Genomic DNA, 23,440 nt, shown 5'->3' with positions numbered 1-23,440 from the left:
GTGGCTGATAAGATAGAACATTCTGTCGTTACAAAAATAAAAACAAAATACAAAATAAATGTTTAAATAAAAATCAGGTCGGCCCATGCAGGTGGCCCTTTATTTCCAGAAATACCTTTTTTAAGTTGATGCCCCCCCCCCCCCCCCCTCCTCCCACTTTTTAAGACACTACGCCCACCGCCGAATTACACATTTAATAGTCTTGTTGCTCAAAAAACATACAGCCGCCATTCGGTCTGTATTTGTAGACTATTCTGCCTAGTTTGTACACACTTCATACATACTGTGCGCGAATTATACCATTTGCATTGTGTGAAGGTAGCTGCCGCGCCGAAGCATTGGCATTGCTCTACTAATATTCAACCACCTATTTTGTCCTTGTTGTGCCTGGCCTGGCCTGTTACTGTTAGAAGCAAGATGGATCGGGGGACGGATGATTCAATCAAATTCAAGCTTTTTCTTGAGGAATTTACAGCAAAACACAATGGACCTTTAACTTCTGATGATCCTCTGCCATTCCGACTGGTGACATATCGTCTCACCCCAGACGAAGTGGAAGGAGAATGCATAGAATGGGTCATGGAATATCTGTTTGGCCACAAGTGAGTTTTCAATTCAATTTTTTTTTAGCTAGACAAAAAACTCTGTAGGCCTAGTGTAGTCTTGACTCTGTATACACAAGATATGACTGACCAATGCAAAAATGCCTGGGAATATTAAATGATGATGTAGACCCTCTAGATTGAGAATGACAAGTATGATATAGACCGTCGGCCGTCTAGGCCTAGGTCTAATTAAATTAAAAATACTGCGTGTAACAGTGAATGTGAATGATTGCATGATGATACAGTGTAGACTATGTTAATTGAATATTGTAAAAATGTAACTGTAACTGTAAGTTAGCTCTGGACCTCTGGTCTAGTCTCACTCTCAGTAGTAGTCCGGAGTCTTTTATTTTGAGGACTGTTTAGTGTTAAATTAACTCGATCAGTAACTAGATAATGATGAATATAATATCTCATGAGTAATTTAGTTGTTGTCTAAATCATGTGAAACTATAGTGCAAATTTTGCCATGATTGTAAACGTTGAAAGGGTCTGTTAAATTTTAGAAATGGGGGTGAGACCATGGTGATACTTGCGATGCAGACCAAATTTTTCACATACCGGTATTTATAGACCTACCGGCTCGAATTCACAAAGCCAAAGGAGGTTCGTCAACAAACCTACATGTAGGTCTATGTTTATATTCATGTACATGTACGTCATATGACGCGTTTCGATGTGTTTAAGATCACTAACTCACGAACTAAATGACAAACAATACGCATTGTACATTACAGGTAATGACCAAATTTCACTGTCAAAGTCTATCAACCTTCATCTTCACCAATTAACACATAAAATTACTAAAATTTCAATCTTTCAAAAATGTTTGACTTGTCTTTCTTTTAGAAATCAACTCTATAATGATATGCTACTCATGGCCATGACACATTTTGAGTCGTGACCCAAGGGAGAAGGCACTTTAATAGGAGAAAAACAGAAATGGAGATATTTTTGTACATGAAAAATGGAGAGGTAAATCAGTTACGTATCCACGATGAACATTACAATAATCCTGACCAAACTGCCAGTTTGAGATTTGCGTAGACTTTAATAGTGATCTTATATTTCAGACATTCATAACTTTCCTATTATTGGTCCAATTTATTTCAAACTGTCACCGTTTTTCTGCTTTCATACAAATTAACTTATCACAAGGGTTGGATTTGAAAGTCAGTAGCCCAACTACAGTGAAAAAAATACACGGGAGGGCTCGGGCAAAGTAGCCCCTGAAATGCCAAAAAGAGCCCCAGAAAGTCATAAAAGAGCCCCCCCCAAAAAAAAAAATAGTGCAAAATAAATTAAAGAGTGTTATTTTCATGCAGGCAAGGTTGAAAAAAAAATTTAATAATTTTTTCCCTGCCCAACTACACTACAGCTACAGCTACGATCAAACCAAATTATTAAACCAAATACATGAGACTACAATCTGTACAGTGACTCTTTTGATGTCTACATACATGTACATGTACATGTACAGTATGTTCCAAACTCCACAATACCGGGTGACATGTGACATAAAAATAATGATCAAATACCTAGACCTGCCCACATACAAAATGTAACTGTACACATGACATGTACATTTACAAATATGTGCAAGTACTGTATGTACAGTACATAAGGTTGATGAACCTGGGTCAGTAAAAAAATAGAGAGTGTCTACATGTGTACCTGTACAGTACCTCACATCCATCTACAACGTATATGTAATTGCACTCTTTACTTAGTCTAAATCCAACCTCTAATTAAAATGAATCCCATGTGATGAGTCAGGAGGCTCAGTTAGTCATCCTACAGCAGCCATTTGATGAATGTACGCTGCTGAGAGTCAGTGGAAGACAAATGGAAACTCTTGTCAGATTCATCATTTCTCAGAGATGGCATACTCTTTCATAATTGTACAGCAAGGATTGCCTCTGCTACCGGTATATTGTATTTTTTATTTTATTTTAGAAAAAGCTGAGAGATATTTGAGAAGCAGGTCACTGAAAGTTTGAAGAAAAACTGATAAAAGGATAAGAAAGTTTATATTAACTTACAGTATGAAGTCGTAATATGACCCAAACACTGTAATATCACTTGTATTATTCACTATTTAGTAGGAACTAAATATTGATTAAATTCACATACAGGGTGTATTTCTTCAAAAGAATCATACAATAAAAAGGGTTTTAAAAAATTAATGGGAGTCCAAAGACTCCAAACTCCATAGTGATGTGGGAAACAATATTTAGCATATGACTTTGTGTAATTTGAGCCGATAATGCCTGATATACAGTACTTTTCCAAAAAACAAAATTCGAGAGAATGAGAGCATTTTTCCCCCTTGCCCTTTTCAGAGGCTTCTACAGTCTAGGCCAAATTTGAACTTCACTGGCCATTATGGTGGAATTTTTTCATCTGCCTCCATCAAGCTGAACGTTTTTAAAATGTTCACTCAATGTGGATACCGGTACTGAAACATGAGTGTTTTATATATTCACTTTCACTGTGCATGAATTGTTGTATGATCATGAATTAGCAGCAATAAGCATTTAATTCATGGAAATGAACATGTACATGTACTGTATGTATTGTAAAGTATTTTTTGCCTGTATTTACTGTTCATTATCACTAACCGTTCACTTGCAAAAATGTCTGTATGCCAAAATATTGGCTTAGATACTGTGTTCAGACAAGTTGTGTATCTGGACACTTGATTTAAAACAGCAATTTAAAGAAGTTACGTGCTATATTTCATAAATATTGTAAGACTTATACAAATTGTAGGCAGTATAATAAAGGACAATGGTTATTGCTATTTGATGCATAGTTTTTGATAAATCCAAAGGCAATATTAAGCATCCGCTTTATTTTTATGAAGCGTCTGGACACCCCCCCCCCCCCCCCAATCATACTATTGTAGTGGCTTGATGCCTGGAAATCCCTGAACATTGTTAACTGACAGAAGAACACAACAATGGATCATATATGCACATGTTAGTTAAAAATACAGAGAGGAAAACTCTGCCTGAATCATCACCATGACATTTGGCACAGAATTCTCCTTCAGGCTTTCATCTCATCATCAGGCATACCAGTCGTCATGGTGACCATTCAAAACATTGCAACAATAATACCAGATGCTTGGCCTGGGAATGAATGTAGCGTATGATCTATCAGTAATAATAATGGGTGCTCAAGCCGTACTGTGTGTGTGTGGGGGGAACACTGAATGCCCAATATTGTGTATCAATAAGAGAGTCAAATGGAGTGGGTGCTTGTTTATTTACACCTCACCAAGTGAATGTATGATGTGTTTGCTTAGGCTTTTGGAAGAAATTCAAGGGAAAAATGAGTTCATTGTAATGACCTGCATTTTCTTGTAAATGATGTACATGTATTAGCCATGTAGGCCTACAGTACCTGTATTAAAAAACCTCCCTGCATGTATTGTAGCCTATACTGTATGTTTTAAAATTAGACACAATGACAAGCTCACAATTGCCTTAATCTTAATAAGACCCCTCAACCTTGACACCCAAGACAATACAACAAAGCCTATGCTTACACACATTATGACACATACTGCAAACCAAGAAGTCTTTCAGACCTTTCTGGTTTATAATCCTGCAGATTATTTCCATTCCTGTCACCTTCACAGCATGGCCTATATTGATCCATAGCCTAATACTACAACAGACCATGATTATCCTTGTTCCTGATCCCCCTGTAAGTGTACCAGGTTGCGATTTACCTGGCATTGTCTGAGGTCCTATAGACTATTCAAGATGCCAAGTGATCCATAGTACTTACTTTGGTTGTTGAGCATCCTTTTTTTTCTTCAAAGGGTGTTCCCTAGTCTTAAAACATAGACCTTTGCACTTTCACCTACTTTCACCAGATGACCAATGTAGTATGTACATGTAAGTTTACTGAATGTATTCAACTGTACATGTATGTGGCCAGGGTGGTCCATGAGGGGCTTTTTTAACGTACATGGTAAATGTATATTATATTAAGTGTAAGCAGAAACATGTTTCAATTTGAAAGTGACAGGTTTACTGTAGTAACAGGTTTACATGAAGATTCATTCTCAAACCAAAGTTATAAATTTAATATTGTCAGATATATTTTTGTAATGCTTCAAACTATGGCTCAGATTACACCTGAGATCTGCTTACTCTTAAAAATCTAGAGCCGGAGCGAGTCCTGGAACCCGGCCTCAAGGGACTTGGCGCTTTTTTTCTCCAAGTTTCATATGGGTTACAATACTTGTATTCCATGATGATATGTTGGGTTTGTAGAGCACTTGATCTCCATGGATGTATATAAAATGTCTCTGAGTTTGTTACAGAAACATCATTCCAAAGTCATCAGATGTATAGATCATAAGATGTATCTATTCATAAGACCACCAAAAATGTACCAAGTTTTCTGAGTACAATCTTCATGTCCAAAACTATTACCTGGCAAATTGTATGCTGATGAAGTGTTGGCTAGCTGTTATATGGAAATCACCTTTTCAAATATTTGCTAGAAGGATTAAATGCAGAAATACAGGCTTCAGTCTGACTGGTGGTAGTATGGCACAGTTCTGATGTGATGTTTGTATCATCACAGGTAATACAGCAACGATGAAGGCCTACAAGCATGTATGATGGTGATGATGATTATGATAATAATAATAATAATAATGATAATAATTGATTAGTAATACTACTATTTTAAAAATATGATGGTACATACATGTATGTAGTGCTGCTGACGATAATGAATATGATTATGATAGTGAATAATAATAATAATAATAATTATGATAATAATATTAATAATGATTATATAATAATGATGATGATAATGATAATACAAACAATTAACATTGGAGATTACAAAGTTAATAACAAAAATGAAGATGTTGAAGAAGTAGAAGAAGAAGAAAAAGAACTGAAGAAGGAGGAGGAGAAGGTGGATTATACAGGTATATACTGTAGTACTGTACATCATGTACATGTACATGTAGGTCACACCTTTTTACAGGTAACATTTTGCTAATCACTTGTACACCTGATCATTCATTCCTGAAAGACTGTTTGTTGTATATATGGTAACAAGCATTGTGGCAAACATCCTACAAAACAAAACAAACAAAAAAATGGCTTCAGTCATTATGCAATACCTAGGGGGCATACGCAGGGCCCTGGTAGACTGACAATTGACAGTGTATTGTCTGGGTTGAGTGGGGAAGACAATCAAGTGTTCTTATTGGGTTCTCTATTTCTTTGAGACATCACGTCCTGAAGTCTCACACATTTGTGTAGGTCTACAGGTACTGTACATGATGTAGGGGAATACATGTACCGGAACATGCTGTAGCAAAGTCTACAACCAAGATGCTGTACTACTGTAAAAGTAAAAATATTTGGGTACAGTAAATTTTTGAGCTAAGATCGGCAAGCGCGAATTTTACAACTCGCAAAAAAATAAGCATGACTTCTTTTTATGCATGTTTTGAATGGGCTAAATTGCATGTAACGCAAATTTAAGAACCAGCATAAATATGTTTTGGGGTCGCTCAGCACGAAAAAATTCATCACACGAAAATAACAGCGTTTACAGTATGCAACACGGCCCTTACAATGGAGCGGCATTTTGTGGTTTGTGGCTTTGCATGTAAAGAAAAGATTATTCTAGTATTCAAATACATGTATACAGGGTGTACATGTACTTCATGTTTTGTATACAGTATACTGTATGTATGATTGATTGAAGTTTCAAGCACTCCTTATTTATGAAACAAACTACCATAGTCATATACAAAGGCGATTCCACTTTTAAAGTGTTTAATAAATTACTTTACATGTGGTGCTTTTTTTGTTGTTGTTGTTGTGGGATTTTTTTTTTTTTTTTGGGGGGGGGAGGGGGGAATCTACGTTTTGTCTTTGGTCTTCTACCTGTAACAATATATATGTACAAGTTATTTAGGCATGATTGTTCCCTTTAACTTGTTAACAAAAATGTATAATTGCACAGAATATCCATCCCCTACAGGTACTATAGATATGGTTTAATCTTGACAAGTTTCATTCTACAATTTCAATTCAGTGCAGGATTCTTCTAGTATGAATCATACAAGCAGATTCTGAATGTTAGAATGTTGACTGTACTTTATCACCGTACTGTTAATCTTCCAGCCGTGTGTGATGGAATTGTGTCAAGTGCATGGACTTATTGTGTGAGTCCTGTGAATGAAACCCTGGCTCATTACTACTTGTTTACCATGGTTACTATGGATATGTTTATTGGTCTCCATGACAACGACGTGTAAACTAGGAAGGTTGTGCCATATACTGTACATGTTGTTGGCAAAAACATTATTCCAGGTCTGTTTGATTTACACTGTACCAGGGAATCCAGGGTTTGCCTTTCGGTTTCTTTATGTACAGTAGGCCATCATCAGTATTCATTGACAAATATGTACAAATACAATCCAAGCTAGGAACACGTAGCATTATGATGATAATTTTTTTAATCCACATGTACAAACTTGTGTAAATAAAGTATAGTTTGTACATGCACTTTGTTGACCTGTATACAAGAAAACTAGAAATAAAACATTTATATTTGTTTGTCTTTATCCTTAGTGTGTAATGTATACATGTACATGTAGAAAAACATGTCTTCAAATTATAGGCCTACCCGGTACGGATGTACATGTTTCTGAAATGAAATTGTAGGCAGATACATTGCATTCATGTGTGTAACTGTACATCTACAACTGTAGCTTCATAAACATATGATTAAATTGTCAAAATGTACAGTAATTTCACCAAGCCTAATAATATTTGATTGCAATCCAGCCCTTCGACAGACAGGCTAGGCAGAGTCAAAGATCAAACCCATGACGCTTGCTTGCTATGATCCCAGTGTGTTTGATATGCCTCAAAGGGCACACAAATTGAGATACCCTTTGATGGTATTGATTGTTCTGCCTTTCCTCAGAATGGCTTCATTGAACTGTGTGCCATGAATAGAAATTGTTTTTATTAATTTATTACCTCCTGTGGTACATTCAGGCAGCCAAGCACTGTCACCAACCTTTTTGGCATGTGTAATGCTATATCAATTGTTGTACCAATGCAGGCCTATACTGTAGACTACGGTACTGTAATGTATGTATAATTGTGTAATTTGCACACCAGCCAAGAATAGAAACTTGGGCTATTAAAGCCCTATTCTGATCGTGGTAGGTCCATGATATGACGTGGTAAACTGCAGCAGCCTTTTTTTGTCTTTTGTCTTTTGTCTTCTTTTTTTTTATGACGCAAGTGTTGTAAATTTGCTGTATATTTCTGAACAAAATTAAGAGCTCGGTGAATATACAGTGGTCATTTTGAGCGATTGCAACACACACTAGATCTAGATAATGACATATCACTATTGATAATGAATATTAAGGTCAGTACATTGGGTGTCACTGACTTGAATTTGATTTAAATTGAATTCTATAACAGTGATGCTGAAGAAACAGTATACCCCCCCCCCCCCTTCATGGGCTTGTACATTTGGTGGTCAGGAGTATGAATTGCAGGTAGACTCTAATTTAATTAATTTGAAGTCAACTTGATTAGACCCATTTCTGATATATTATAATGAAATATTGTTTCTTCAAAGAACCCTATTAAAATTCATCTGTTAGGTGTCATGCATATCCCAGAGTTATGATTTGTATTGAACGAGCGTCTGGCAACCTTTCTTCTTCTTCCTTTTTTTGTCAAGAGGAACATTAATTGAGAAATATGCATGCTATTTGTATGTAAAGTGTATTCTTCATGTATCTTTTAATATATTGAACTACGGTAACAGTTGCATGTTTTGATTTTGTTTGGCAGCCACTGTCCACCCGTCTATGCTGCAGCCATCGCCAAGGCAACCGTGGATTCGATTCAATCTTCAGACATCTCCAGCTATGAGGATGAGAGAGAGGATGATGAAGGAAAATATACATGTAAGTATTTGGTTTTCCACTCTCACCCTCCTCATTTTTATCTGGGTAGAAAAGAAAGTTGTATTTTTAATTTTTTGAAAGTCTGAATCAGCTTTGCCTTCTTTGATTGGCTACAGTTATTCTTCTATTTCACTTTTACTATCTTTGAGACAAATCAAAATTTTAAATCAACCGATTGGAATTAAAATTTATTAAATGGAATAAAAAATGTCAACAGGTACACTGTACATGTACATGTACATGTACAAAATATTTACATGTAAATGAAAATAGGGATAATGGATTCCAGTTTGTGTTGCCAATTTAAATTTAAATATAGAATTCATTATTATTTGAGAACTGCACAATTTGCGCAACAAAAATAGACCGTTATTTGTGCTCTTTATGTTCATACATACCTAATGCATAGCATACTAGATCAGAAGATAATGTCAAAATGACATTAAAAGGTGAGCTGCTCATTGACATACGAACATGCAGAATTTTTTTCCAATGATGATTGGTTGTCTGTAATCAATATCTCTTGACTAGGAGATCAATCATTGAATTTATTATTTCCAAGTACTCTCTTATACTAATGCCCATCGATTCACAATCCAGCCATCCATGAAATTAATACCCATTTATAATCATAATTCATTGTCCATGTTTGTTTTATAGTATTGATCATTTATGAGTGTTTGCTGATGGAGTGTACATGCAAATGTAGTTTCGTATTCAATTGAATAAAACATTATGCATGTCTCATAGCTTCCGTAGCTTCAGTTAGAACTGTAGATTGGTTTCAGACTGATTGTCTTTATTTTAGAGTGAAGTATTAAACTATACATGTACATCCGTACATCCTGTATTTTTGTGAACTGAGTTTATTGGTATTTCAGGATGCTTTACAGTGTACATGTACATGTTTCTCATCCCATATGTACTGTAGTTTAGGAAGTATAATTTTCTTGAAGCACATACATGTATACACTGTACAACACAGAGGCCTTAGGCCTGCATGTTTACACATCTTGTATATTTATGGAATGAGTCTACATTAAATCCTAGACGAGAATGGATTGTGGATCACAGATACTCAGTGACATACATAATGTACAGTACATGTATACTATATGTTTCTGTACTTACCCCCCCCCCCCCTTCCCCCCTCCTTCCCCCCTCCCCCTTGCATGAAATCCCATGACCGAAAGTCAAAATCAAATTTAGGTATACTATAATCTAATGTGTTTCCACCACATTATGCAGTCCTGGGAAATGATGATATGCTTTCCAAATTCATAATCCCTTGTGCAATATTATCTCAGTGCCTGGATGTCACTGCATTCTCACCCTATGGGATGAGTGTTTCGGCTCCTTTTATTTGTATACTGTTACTATGGTAACGTGCTGTTGGCACAATAACAAACGGCCTGGTATATTGATATTTGAGTGGAATCCAGGAACAAATAGTCATTAGGGATGGTTGCTAACCACGGTCAAATTGGTTTCAAAAGACAAAACAAAAAAGATATTTCTTGTGGTTTTCCATCTAAGGTCTGTGGGAGTTTACGCAATGATTGATATACATTCTTCCCTTTTCCATTGTTCAGTCTTTGAATAGAAAAAAATATGTGACATTGTGTAAACACTATTTTATAGACTTTTAATTGCATGATTGATTGCACATTACGAAAATGGATCATTACATCGTAGGTGATTACCGTATGGTGCACCATAAATTCTAAAAAAAGTTCTAAGGTTCATACTGTAGATGTGCCAGTTGAATGTTTTGAATACATGTATATCTTGAAATATTAGTCGAATGGTGATGGGAAGCAAAATTAATTGGATTGCAACAAAGGAATAGGTAGCATTAATGTGAAATTACTCCACACTTTATCATGATAATAAGGTTATTAATACTGTGGCATACAGTATGTATGTATTTACTTGTGAATATCAGCATTAGTATAATCCACATTAAAAATTGTAAATCAATTTTTTTTTTGTATAACTCTGTACTTACATGTATTACATTGTATGTTCTATAAACTCACATATTATGTTTTTATCATTATTATTACACTTTTATCTTTAGTTAAATTGATAAACAGTCAAACTTTTTTCACAAGAATGTCAACATGTTGAATAGTATCTGTACAATGAGAGCATACAGACTGTCTTATGACTGCACGGCAGAAAGCTACATGTAGAGTTGTTTCCACTTTGCCCAAATAACCAAATGTGAATGAATTTTCCTTTTTTCTTCTTCTCCTTTTTAATAGTGATTGAAGCCAACGGGTTTGCGCGGTACGTCTTCAGCACCGTACACAGGATATGTGAGGAGTGGAACACCAGTATGCCTCCTGTCAATGTGGGTCCTGGCATCCACACAGTGTCGCTTCACGCTGTCAGGAACACCAGGAGGAAAATGGAGGACAAACATGTGGTCTTACAAGACATCAACACCATGTTCAAATCAAGATTAAAGGTAAAAGAGCTCAAACAGATATCATTATCAGTCAGATAAATGACTTTATCAATCAGATACATCTGGGGGTGGGGGGGGGGGGTGTTTCACAAAGATCCTACGTTGAACTTACACTGTACATGTATGTCTAAGTTGGACTTAAACATTAAAGAAATCCGTTAGCATCTTTGCAAATATTTTGTAAAAGTTATTTGAGAAGGCATAAAATGTTAATTCAAATCATCCATATTTTCTATTATCAAGGAGATTTCATGTTCTTGATGTGTAATTTATGAAAAGTGTAAAATACTTTAAATGGCTTCCCATAACATTTAAGTTAGACTTAAGATCCTTCTGAAACACCCCCCTGGGGTTTAATAGCCTTAATATCACTGGTAGAAAGATGTGACTCAGTTTTTAACAAAGCCTGTTAAAGGTCGGGTGAGGGAAGGAGGGATGGAGAGAGAAAAAAGGTTTTAATTCATGTACATGTACATGCATACACCTCTTCAGAGGGCTGAACATGGAAGTGTCAGTCACCATCACTGGGGCTATTGAGGATGCTAAATGATAGGTGAAATATCCTGCTGCCATTCAGGGGCAACCATGCACCTGTCTGATTACATAAGACATTGAATCATCTCTCATCATCTCTCATTAACCGGATGGGTCTATTAGTAGATCTACAATGAAAGTCAGTTTATCTGTCTATAAACAATATCCGATTACATCATCCCTGTAACTCTCAGGGAAAAAAAATACTTTAACAATTTTGGGGGCTACTTTTCAAGCTTGCTTGCAGGAAAATAACACTCTTTATTTTGTTTTTAATTGAACTCTATGCAATTTCGGGGGGCTCTTTTATGACTTTCGCGGGCTCTTTTTGGCATTTCGGGGGCTAATTTGCCCCGAGCCCCTGTGTATTTTTTCCCTGGTAACTCTTTTCACTCACTGATGGCAAAGTGGTTTAAGGCGCTTGACTGCATGGAGATAAGAAAGTCAAGGGTTCAAATCCTAATATGGCACTAACATCCTTTGGCAAAATATTAACCTGCACTTGCTACTCTCCACCCAGGTGTTAAATGGGTACCCAGTAGGATGTGACTTTCATTGTTGGTCAAACAGTATTTTAGGGTAAAGTAAGGCCTGGCTGGAATACTCCCCAGGGAGTTGAGATGGCACACACAGTGTGTGGGGGCAAGCATTGAATCCAATGACGGGGGTAATAGTATACATGTACATGTATCTGTAAAGTGCTTAGATTAGAGACATCATAGATGTATTAACGCTACAATATAAAAGTGGAGTATTATTATTATTCTCTACATTAGGATCCTGATGATAAACCTCGTGCCTTCTATGCTGTATACGACGGCCATGGTGGTGTAGACGCATCGTACTATGCTGCAGCTCATCTGCATCTACACACCGTCAGTCAGCCGGACTTCATCGAGAGCCCTACCAATGCCTTGAAGAAAGCATTCAATGAGACGGACGATGCTTTCATTCAGAAAGCTGGGAGAGAGGTGAGATCCATCTTTTCATTACCTGAGAGGAAATCATTAACATTTATTTTAAAAAATCAGACCCATTTATAGAAGTCACTAAAGAGAAATGAGCACATGGCCACTGTAAACAGGTGGCTGTTCTATACAGGTTTTACAATACACATTTTCTTACTTTCATTACAAACTTTGACCTACAGTCAAGCCTGTCAATTTAGGTCACTAAAGAGAAAGGGCCAAGTGGCCTCTATAGACAGGTAGCCTTTCTAGAAGGTTTTACCGAATATATTTCATTCCTTTCATTTCTTGATAGGAAGTCATGAGTTGACTTACTGCAGTCAAACATGTCTATATACATGTACATGTAGGCCAAAAACCTAAGGGAAATAGACAAGTTGCCACTTTAAACAGGTAGTCTTTCTTGTAGTTTTTACAGCATATATTTCATTTATTTTTTAAGTTCTTGATTTATAAGTGGTCAAGAGTTGACTTACTGCAGTCTAACATCTCTATATAGGCCAAAAACCTAAGGGAAATAGACAAGTGGTCACTGTAGACAGGTTGTCTCTGTAGGCAGGTTCTGCGACGTGTTGTTTATGTCTTCACAGATCAGCAGAGTGCGTGAAAATAGATCTCAGGAGCTTGATTTATGTTAATAGTTTGTATGAAAATGTTTTTTAACTGAGGTTGTTTGGAGGATAAAAGAGCCTAACCATAGACTAGTCCAGAACTCCAGGATCTGGCAATTCTTTTAATTTGAAATAAAATGGGCCGAATTCTGGAAAACAATGGAAGTGTGATGAGTTTATGCCAAAACTGTGCCTCGAAACAGGGATAAATCAAAATCTTGCATGCTAAAATGAAAGCTTGTGAATATACTTGTGATGAGAGAAATTTGTTGAATGTTAAAACCATGGAGATATAAGAATATCTCCATGTTAAAACCAAGCTTAGACACTGGCTGACTCACAAACATGTAATATTCTATTGGCTCATAAACAATCATATATGAAACTGGCTGAACTTGAAATTCATGTCATCTGTGTGCTTTAGTTTGTTAATATGATTGCAAGCCCTCCCTTTCCTTGAATGTTGGGAATACTAAACTAACCACTATAGATTAAGTACCCATTGTTCTAATTAAGAGTGGGGAAAGAAAGAAAGAGTTTCCTTGACTTTGCAATTAATCAATATTTTCAAGGAGACACATTCCATGCATGATTAAAGTATTGATTATTACTCTCAGTTGATAAGGCGAAGTGCTCTACTTTTTTACAGCCTTGTCATTAGTTCCGATACATGCAATATTCTATTGCTTTAGGGAGACTTACAACTTTGAAAGGTTAAGACCAGTTTTGGAAACGCCTCCATTATTACGTTATTACACTATTACCAATCATGTGAAAGACTATGTTTTGACTAATACGTGATGTTACAAATTTTGCCGGGAACCGCCTACTAATTGATATATTTGGTAAATTATTATATCTACCAGGACTGGATAGATGTAGGGTAGTCCCATATACATCTTTCTGTGTACAGTGCTTGAAACTTTACCAAGACTGGGCCAAATTTCCTATCATTTTGATGATTCCAGAACCTTGCAGTACACACCAATACTTATATTCTAGATGATCATCCTTTTCTGATCGATTCCACAACATTTCTTTCACAATGCAATCACATGACCAGAACTGGTCTTTATCTTTAAAGAAAATAACGGAGGTATGATCCTTTGCATGCACTTTATATCCAGTGTGGTAGGCAAGACCAGGGCCCTGTTTCATAAAACTTGTCATCAATAACAAGTTACAAGCTACTGTTATAAGCTACTGAAATCATGGAATTTGATTGGCTCATGAGAGCAAATTTGTCACAGAATTTTTGTATTTGTTATTGATCACAAGTTTTATGAAACAGGCTCCAGGGGTCCTGAGGCCAGGAAAACTTATTATTAAGTTCATTTCACAACACATCTAGGGGTCGAGGCCAAGACCAAGGCACCAACATTTTAAGACCAAGATTGGTCTCGACCCCTCTCTTGCTTCTTTCTCCACCAATCCCTGTCAGTCTAGATTGTATGGAAGGGTTAGCCTTCTGATAATTATTTTGATCATTATTACAAAACGAATCTAGTCTTATGGCATGTCTTGGGTTAATGACTGCATAAGTAGCCGCCTATGCAAAAGGCATCTGAGCAAACACCAATGTAAAAGTTTGATTTTAAATGTTTGTTATGACTGACATTTGTTTAATGATTGATAGTGACAGTGCAGTGTTTGAAAATACCTCTCTGTTCACCAGAACTCTGCTTGGACTTTAATTAGTCAAGTCAAGATTTTCTTCCATGGATTTTGAGTTATTTAGTGTTTTAGAGGACTTTTTATTCATATCTACAGTTCTTTTAAAGCTTTCCAGGAGACAAGGGACCTGTTTCACAAAGCCTTTTTTCAATGACAAATGACAAAATCAGTGACAAATCTGCCGATAACCAATCAGAAGCAAGGATTTCAGTTTATAACAAATACTGTCATTTGTCACTGATGACAAGTTTTGTGAAACACCCCCCAGAGCTACATATAAAACCCCCCTCCTCTAATTATTTTTTTTTTCTCGCTGCATCTGAGCTTCAAGTAAGCCTAAAAAACATATAACTAAGTTCTATCTGAACCTGTTTTTTTGTATCATCCAGGGTCTGCGGAGTGGAAGCACAGGAGTAGCAGTGGTGATAGAGCCAGATACCATTCATCTAGCATGGCTAGGAGATTCACAGGCTGTTCTTATGAGAGATTGCAAACCGGTTATCATCATGGACCCACACAAACCAGACAGAGAGGTGAGAATCGCACACAGCTTCAGAAGCAGCCAATTACAAACATTTTTACTTTACTGGTGTTAAAGGTATACCGTTAGACCAGTTTGGGACACGCCCCTCTCTCAAAAAAAGAAATGGAAGCTCTTATTACCAATCATGTGAAAGAATATGTTTTGACTAATACTTGATGATACAAATTTTGCCGGATAGATATCGCGTAGTCCCATATACATCTTTTTGTGTACAGTGCTTGTAACTTTACCAAGACTTGGCCAAATTTTTTATCATTTTGAGGATTCCAGAACCTTGCAAATTGCAATACACACAAATACTTATACACCTGCCAATACTTATCTTTTCTGATCGATTCCACACTGTTTCTTTCACAATGCAATCGCATGACCAGAACTCAACTTTATCTTTAAGACTGACTATCTGTTTGGACGTGGATCACATCCAATGTATAGATACTGAAATCTTATGGTTATCTGTTTTACAGGATGAGAAGAAGAGGATAGAGGATCTGGGAGGCTGTGTGGTCTGGTTTGGAGCATGGAGAGTTAATGGAAGTCTAGCTGTATCAAGATCAATAGGTAAAGCTCTCGCAAGGCCCTAGCTGCATGGGATCGACTTAGGATAATAATCATGCAGTATGGCCTCGAGCGTGAATACAGGAGAACCTGATTGGCAGTATTATAATGATTGATATCAGTTTCACCTATGGAGGTTGAAATTTTTTAGACCCCTCCCCAGGACGTCGATCAATTACATGTATGTGCCCCCCCCCCCCCAAACATTAAACTCTGGCCACGGCCCTGCCAGTATATATATATATATACATGTATATACAGTCAAACCTGTCTATAGCGACTGCCAAGGGGAAACACAAAAAATGGTCTTTGTAGACAGGTTCCTTTAGTACATGTTTAATGAGAAACCATTTTCAAGGGAAACATAAAATGTGGTCTTTGTAGACAGGTGGTCTTTGTAGACAGGTGGTCACTAAAGCAGGTTTGACTGCATATATACATATATATATTCATCTCATACTCAATATCTCTAACACGATTTAAATAGGAAAAAAAAGCAATGGATCTTTTCTTTTCTACGACACATGCTTTTGTGACACACTCTGTAGTTGATTTTTAGTACTAACCGAATATTAAACAGATACGGACCCTGTTGCATAAAACTTACCATTGATGGTAACTTTGCCACCAATGGCAACTACCATGGTAACAGGGCTCAACAGCCAATCAAAATCAAGGTTTCCATGGTAGTTACCATTGATGGCAAAGTTACCATAAATGGTAAGTTTTGTGCAACGGGCCAAGGAGTATGAAGAAAATAAGGAATAGCATAAAACCCTAGTCCGACTTTGGTTCCATGCTGACACTATTTTATGCGAACACATACAGATGAGATGTAGTCTACTCATGACTTGTAGTACTAATTGAGAGTGTATTTAAACTTGCTAAATCTCTTTCATAACGGAAGTAATATTTGAATATTGTATTTTTAATATAGCATTACAACATAGAATTATTAACATACAGAACAAATTATTGTCGGTGTTTGGTACACTTTAAAGCCACCATTGATTACAAATCCCTAATAGCAACCCTATCCCACACTACTACTAGGTCGAGCGTACTCGCACTGATTTGACGAGCTTTTTCCATTCAGTTCTATTTTCCATCATCTTTGGGAGCTGCTGCCTTGGTAAACAGGTGTCTTTTTTCGAACTTGGTCAATATAAGTCATTGCTGGGCGATCTCTGATGTGTTTGCCCCTTGAGGGCTCCCAGAAAAGCATTTGTGAAATGATTTCACTCTTGCTCCTCCAGCAATGACCACTGAAACGAAGGCGGCGGTCCCTGAGTCTGACTGAGATCGTCCCTAATCCTTTATTTTTGACGAAATAGTCCAGAGGAAATGTTACTGGAGTATATATGCCAGTTCACGATCTTCTCCAGATAATGCTTGGCCTTCAAGTGTGTTTGTCAGACCTCTTTGCACCTATCTGTAGATGGGGTAATTGACCTAGACCTATATCCAGGCAGCAGTCAGTCATATCAGATAGCGTGCCTAGTGATGGACTTTGACCCGTCGCTAACTTTAGAGCATTTCTGCTTATTGTACAATCTAGTTTAGACTCCAGGACAAGAGGGTTTTTTTTTAATTCAAGATATTAATTACACTTTTGCCCTGGATACAATATCTGGGTCCCGTTGCATAAAACTTACCATTGATGGTAACTTTGCCATCAATGGCGACTACCATGGTAACAGGGCTCAACAGCCAATCAAAATCAAGGTTTCCATGGTAGTTGCGATTGATGGCAAAGTTACCATCAATGGTAAGTTTTGTGGACCGGGGCCCTGATTCATTTTTTTAATATTTTTTTTTTACATACTCCAACTTTGAAGTGAAAATATATGATACATTTATAAAAGCATTACATTAATCACTTCGATATGCTTTACATTAAATACAATGAAAAGACTGTCAGCCAATGTCAAAGTAGAAGTAGATAAATATATGGGGAAAAATATGCATACAGGTTCATAAGAAATACCATTTCTACTACCGGTACCTTAGATTACTAGTAAAATACTATGAATTTACATAAACTTTCCCTTGAAGTCTGTATGTCAGATTGAGATGATAATCCTAATTTTGCGAAGGATGAAAATTGTTGGTAGTTTTGCTTAGAAGTGAGACTAGCTACTACCTGAATCATTGGTGACTGTACTGCTTTTTTATGGATGTACTTTCCTGGAACATCCCTTTGAATTCTTATCTCATGACAGTGCTTAGCTGTATGATGTAAACCTTTGTTTGCATGTTGTTATAGAAACAGGCTCTTAACACCAAGAAATCACATTTTCTATGGTATCAGTGAAGTGTAAATTATACCTGTTTGCCAGTTTGTTTCTTAATGTCTTGGTTGTTAATTGAATTTGTTGAAATGAGTCACTTGGACTTGTTTAGCTGGTAATTAAGATAAGCACTCTTTGTTAATAGGAGACAAATTCAGCTTTGGTACAGTGATTGATGAGATCTACAAATTAAAAATGAAAATAATTGTGCATGGTTACCTACATTTATATTAATCTGTTTATTAAACATGTCATCGCACCAAACAGATGATCAAAGAACACTTTCTCTATTTGATCGATCCTCACCGATTGCTTTGTACTATTGAATTTCTATCCATGTAGTAAACGGGTGTCCAACCCACCCGCCCCAAATGATAGCAGTGTACCCATAAGGCCTTAAAAAAAAGATGTTCTATTGCCCTTTAGGTGGCAAAACATGGGTCAGTTGTTCAGAAATCTTTTTTCTTTTTCTTTTTCTTTTTTTTTCCCCCTCCCTCTTTGGGTTGATATTTTTCATTTTATATTGCTTTAAAACTTATTTTTGTATTCATTACCAATAAATGTTTTTATCTTGAAAAATGGTTTGTTGTTTTTTTAATGTAAAAGCTGACCATAGATTTAAATATTTTTGGGTCGGTCCAAAAGGGCAATACAACAGCTTGACCCTTGCTATGCCACTGAGTCTAATGGGAAATAACAACATTATTTTTTTTCTTCTATTTTTTCCTCTCCCAGGTGACCCTGATTACAAGCCCTATGTTAGCAGCGAAGCAGATACCGCCATTCTACCTCTAGATGGAACAGAGGAGTGCATCATCATCGCCTGTGATGGACTTTGGGATGTGATCACACCAGAGGGAGCATGCACCGCCATACAGGAATTTATTGAGTCAGGGGCGGACCTCTCGGGAATGGCCCCCACTCTGGTTACCATGGCAAAAGAGGCAGGTTCCAGCGACAACATCACGGTCATGGTCGTGTTCCTGAATCCGTTCAGGTCGGCCAAGGAAGCGGGGAGCGAAAGCGAAAGAGAACAAGTGGTTGTGTCGGGTGAAGGAGATCAGGAGAAGGACTCCGGAAACGTTGAAAGTGAAATTGTTACCCCCAGTGAGGAAGACCCGGGTGGGAACACGCCAACGGTCAGTGGTGAAGAGGTGGACTTATCACAGGGACTTCAAAACATGGTCGTTCAGAATGCTGTAGACGCCAACGCGAACAATAACAACATCAATCGGAACAGTGGGAGGAAAGACGGTAAGGGTGGTCTCAACTCGTCTAAACATGCTAAAGATCTTGTGATTAAAAATGGCGTGAATGTGATCACAAGTTCCCCAAAACAGAAACCCAGGAGGAGCTCAGTCGGGCACCACTTCCCCGGTGGCTCTGTCTCTGAGAAGAATGGACAGAGTCCAGAACTCATCTCGGACTACTCCAAAGTGAACTCCATGCCGCAGGTGAACAGGCGTAGCTCACTCAACAAGAAAGGGTCGAGTCCTATACGTCGGACCTCCAGTACACCATCCCCCCGTCAGAAGAAACCCTCTTACGATGGAACCGTTGAGGATGTGATCATAATGGACCTTGGTCTTGATTCCAAGAAGGAGAAGCGAGATAGCTCAACAAAGAAGTCCTCTCCTGTCCAGCATAAATCCATGCCTATCACCCTCAAACCAAAGAGTAGAACACGAACAAGGTCCCTCCCTAGAGACCCTAAACTGGCTGCCATTATGAAGAACAAGCTTGCGGCTGCCAGCAGTCAGTCGTCGCTGACCAAACCTGATAATCCCCGCTGATACCTGCTGAAAGAATCTACAAACCTCTACCCGTATGTTGTTGCCAGTTTTGCAGAACCTTCGTATGCATGTAGAGATTCCATTTTCATGGAGTTTATGATCAGGGTGGCCTTCGTCATAGACATCCTGGATTCATCCATAGGCCTTAACTCGTGGCTGTGTCAGTTGCACCCTTCAATGCTGCTTGGCGATACTACCAGGATGAACTGCACTTCTGGGGGGTGTTTCACAAAACTTGTCATCAGTGACAAATGACAGTTGTTGTTATAAGCTACGGAAATCCTTGCTTTTGATTGGTTATCAGCGGATTTGTCATTGAAAAAAGGCTTTGTGAAAGGGATCCCTGGACAAGCAGAAGCAGTGGACAGTTTCAAGGGCAACATGTATTTCCAGGTTTTGATCTCATGAGATTAGATAATGTTCTCATCGGGGATTAGTGCATTATGTCTTAAATCACTGCTCAGCTATTATATGGCATACAATTAGAGACTCATTAAACTAGAGATCTGTCTAGGAAAGTTCTTGACAGAGAAGTATGAGATAAAGACATATTGTCTATGTCCATGTAAATGAAATGGTCTACTATTTTGCATGACTGATAAACATGCTCTCATTAATTGTGTAGATTCAATAAATTTTTGATAATTTAGAAGTATAAGCAACTCACAGGCAATGGTTTGCATGATAAATTAAAGAGAATATGTTTTACATTTTCTTCTCGATATGAGTTTAAAGAATCAAATATTAGATTTAGACATTGTGTATTCTATATTGTAAAGCAACTCCTAATGCAATACATCGATGCTGAGCTGAGCTGAACTTTTAGAGAACAAACTCAAGACAACCAAAGCAATTTCTTTATTTCTATGTTTAAGAAGTGGAAGTAAGTGATCCCCCCTCTCTCTTTCTCTCTCTCTCTCTCTCTTTCTCTTTCTCTCTCTCTCTCTCTCTCTCTCTTCTCTCTCCCGCTCTCTAGATTACTCTTTCCATCGCTCTTTCTCTCCTTTAAAGTCTTCAGTGGCGAATACAATTTTGATTATTCGCTATCTTTTCTTTTTCCATCTTTCTTCCCCTCTATTTCTCTCTGCTCTCTCTCTCTCTCTCTTTCTCTCTCCTTCCTTCTCTGTCTCTCTCTTTCTCTCTCTCTCTTCCCTTCTCTGTCTCTCTCTCTCTCTCTTCCCTTCTCTGTCTCTCTCTCTCGCTTCCCTTCTCTGTCTGTCTGTCTCTCTCTTTCTCTCTCTCTCTCTTTATATATATATATATATATATATATATATATATATATATGTCGATATACGTTACAATAGAAACTGACGATTGTGCTTGAATAGTGAGCCTATGAATATCATCTGTTTGTGGGTGCATACAGTATTTCTTGATATAAAGTAGACTTGTTGTGAGGGTGTCTACTTCATTTCAAGCAATACCGTAATGGTTTTGTGATGCAAATGATAGTAGGCTTTGTACTTTTTTGAAGTGCGACAATTTAATTTCAACCTCATATAAGAGGTATTATTTATTTTCTTCAAGCAAATGTAGATTATTGATATCTATTGACAAAAAAAAAGATTTTATACATTGTTCACTTGTCATAGTTGCACTGTATGTCTCTTTCTGTGCATTTTCATTGTTTCACTTTTGAATAATGCATATTTTATTGATGTCTAAACTTGGTAGTCATCAGTGGGGAAAAGGAAAAAAAAGGAGTGATGAAAAATTTAGCTCTCAAAAGCCCCCAAAGTGCTATGGTAAATCGAAAATAGCTCTGGTAAAAAAAAACAACAATGAAATACTTTCCTATCACTATGAGAAATGTTCGCTTAAAGAGCACTAAATCCTAAATAGAAAAGTATATTTTACACTGGAAGTCAATGTCATGGGAGTAAAAATATACCTTTGGCTTTCAGAAACCATTATATTAGAAATCACCATTTCCTAAATTATTATGACTAGTCAAAGACGTACTCCTATGCTTAATCTAGCCTAAATTGTGATTTATTTTTTTTAACTTTAGAAGAATTCATGTAAACAGGCATTGCCTTTATAATTTCATTTAGTGCAGATGTACTGCTTGAATAATGAAAATAAGTTATTTTGTTACTCAAGACTTAATTTTCAATTCTTTAGCTTTTAAATACATGTAATAGAAACACATATATTTGAATTATTCTAATACTGCAGAACCTGAGTAAAATAAATTTAACTATCTTTTGGGGTTTGCAAAGTTTATCCTAACATAATTAATTATACTTGCGCTTTGCAGAGTTTATCTACATGTATATATTACATTATTCAACATGTTCCCGGATTGGCAATGCTCTCTGTGACCAACTTTACAATATTAACCAATAACTTAAGCCCTTTAGATGTGTTATATCTTTAAAATTCTATTTGCCTTTACATTCCAAAAGGATTAGTCTAAAAAGCAACAGAAATTCTTATATCCTACCTCTCATATATGTCTTATATTCTATGATATACACTTCTTTTTGAACTCATGACATATTTGTCTTTTGTGGATAATTTTAGAAGATAAAATAATTATGCAATTCATTACTGACCTAAAAGTGCCATTGGAAGCAAATGCACCTTGATTATGAAAATTTAACAGATTTTCTTAGATGTACAGGTATGATGGTAATTTCTTAGATTTATGATGGTAAAGTAAAAAAAATAGTTAGACATTCTTGAAATGAAATTATTGATTGTGTTTATTGTGTTTGTTGGAACAAGACACTTATGTTATATATATTATATAGATTTAAACTGTCAAACATAGATATTTATGTTTGGTATAGAGAATTACAAGAATATGCATGACAGATAGGCTGTATTGAGGCATTTGTGACTGTTTATAGTGTGATGAATTTATATATGACATATGATAATATAGGTTCACTGCACAGGAAAGATATATGCTAAATATGTAGTCCACACAATCAAATCATAAGTAACTCCCCCCCCCCCCCCCCCAGAAAGACCATGCATTTCTTGAAAATACCTTGGTAGATACATGTAGGTAATTTAAAAACAGGGGATTTCACAAAATACTACTCTCATTTGTGTCTCATACTTCAGGTTTATTTTGATTACCGGTACTTGTTTATGCCCGGAGTTACATGAAACCCTGCTAATGGATCTTATAAAAGTTGTTTCTATGCAAATAATTATTGACCTTATGCAAATATGATTGTAAAGAAAGTGATAGGTATCGATGATTGCTATGGTAGCTTTGAATAATATTTATCCTTGTATGGGTGGGGTGCACAAAGAGTTGGGGACCACAAGGTTAGCAAAAGTTACATGGTGGAAGATATATCATCACAAAGTTAAATTCGGATGTTGACATTGTTTTTCTTAGTGCCTTTTGTAATTGGGAGCAGAAAGCACATAAGAAAC

The 23,440-nt window shown here is 36.8% G+C and overlaps 1 protein-coding gene across 1 annotated transcript; it reads left to right on the top strand.

The window, feature by feature from the left end:
• Positions 1–335: 335 nt before the first annotated feature.
• Positions 336–21,178, top strand: LOC593174 (protein phosphatase 1E). Its single transcript, XM_792665.5, has 7 exons — positions 336–602; positions 8,480–8,595; positions 10,863–11,068; positions 12,379–12,573; positions 15,245–15,388; positions 15,867–15,960; positions 18,984–21,178. The coding sequence occupies exons 1-7, from the start codon at positions 418–420 to the stop codon at positions 20,039–20,041; spliced, it is 1,998 nt and encodes a 665-aa protein (XP_797758.4). The 5' UTR covers positions 336–417; the 3' UTR covers positions 20,042–21,178.
• The last annotated feature ends 2,262 nt before the right edge of the window (positions 21,179–23,440 follow it).

The sequence above is a fragment of the Strongylocentrotus purpuratus genome, unplaced genomic scaffold (genome assembly GCF_000002235.5).
Source record: "Strongylocentrotus purpuratus isolate Spur 01 unplaced genomic scaffold, Spur_5.0 spur5_scaffold_2, whole genome shotgun sequence".
Classification (NCBI taxonomy): domain Eukaryota; kingdom Metazoa; phylum Echinodermata; class Echinoidea; order Camarodonta; family Strongylocentrotidae; genus Strongylocentrotus; species Strongylocentrotus purpuratus.
This window is presented reverse-complemented; position numbering and strand designations above follow the sequence as displayed.